The following is a 560-nucleotide window of genomic DNA, read 5'->3' as shown; positions in this document are numbered from 1 at the left end:
GGTGTCCGGCCGCGCGCACCCCGCCCTCCCGCGATCCCTCCTTCAGCCAGCCCCGTGTCCCTTGGGAGCGCCCCGCTGTCGCGGCTCCTCCCGGGACCCCGCAGTCCGGATCCTCGTGGGAGCAGGGAGGGGGGCCTGACGCTGGCCCCCGTCCGCGGGGCCAGCTGTGCACTGCTGTGGACGCTCGGGCAGAGCCCGCGCCTGCCCTGCGGCTGAGCCGGGCGCCCGCACAGACCGCGTCCCCGCACGGGGGCATCCGGCCACGCCCCTCCGGGGTCCCCGAACCCTGGCACGCTCGGCCCCGACGGGGCGGGACGCCCCGAACCCCAGAGCTCAGACGCCGCCCGGGTCCCCAGTAGCGAGCCCCGGGCGGTGGGGGCCGGGTCAGGGCGTCGGGCACCCCCACGGTGACCTGCTCGTGGGGTACAGGGCACCCGCCTTGGCAGGCAGGACCGGCCCGCCCCGACGCCTGCATGAAGCCCCCCCCTTCTCCCAGGACCGAGTCCGTGGCTGAGAAGATGCTCACCAACTGGTTCGCCTTCCTGCTGCACAAGTTCCTG

General features: G+C 75.9%; 1 protein-coding gene across 1 annotated transcript in view; it reads left to right on the top strand.

Annotated features, from left to right (window-relative positions):
* The window catches only part of LOC101632779 (plexin-A2), a gene marked incomplete at its 5' end in the record, with an annotated part of 36,552 nt that extends 36,193 nt beyond the window's left edge, over positions 1-359 (top strand). The window contains one exon of the mRNA XM_012734811.1: positions 165-359. Coding sequence (XP_012590265.1) covers positions 165-359 — 195 coding nt within the window. The remainder of the gene's footprint in view (positions 1-164) is intronic.
* Between the last annotated feature and the right edge of the window lie 201 nt (positions 360-560).

Source organism: Condylura cristata, unplaced genomic scaffold, assembly GCF_000260355.1.
Source record: "Condylura cristata isolate star-nosed mole 26May11 unplaced genomic scaffold, ConCri1.0 scaffold00073, whole genome shotgun sequence".
NCBI classification, from domain to species: Eukaryota; Metazoa; Chordata; class Mammalia; order Eulipotyphla; family Talpidae; genus Condylura; species Condylura cristata.
This window is presented reverse-complemented; position numbering and strand designations above follow the sequence as displayed.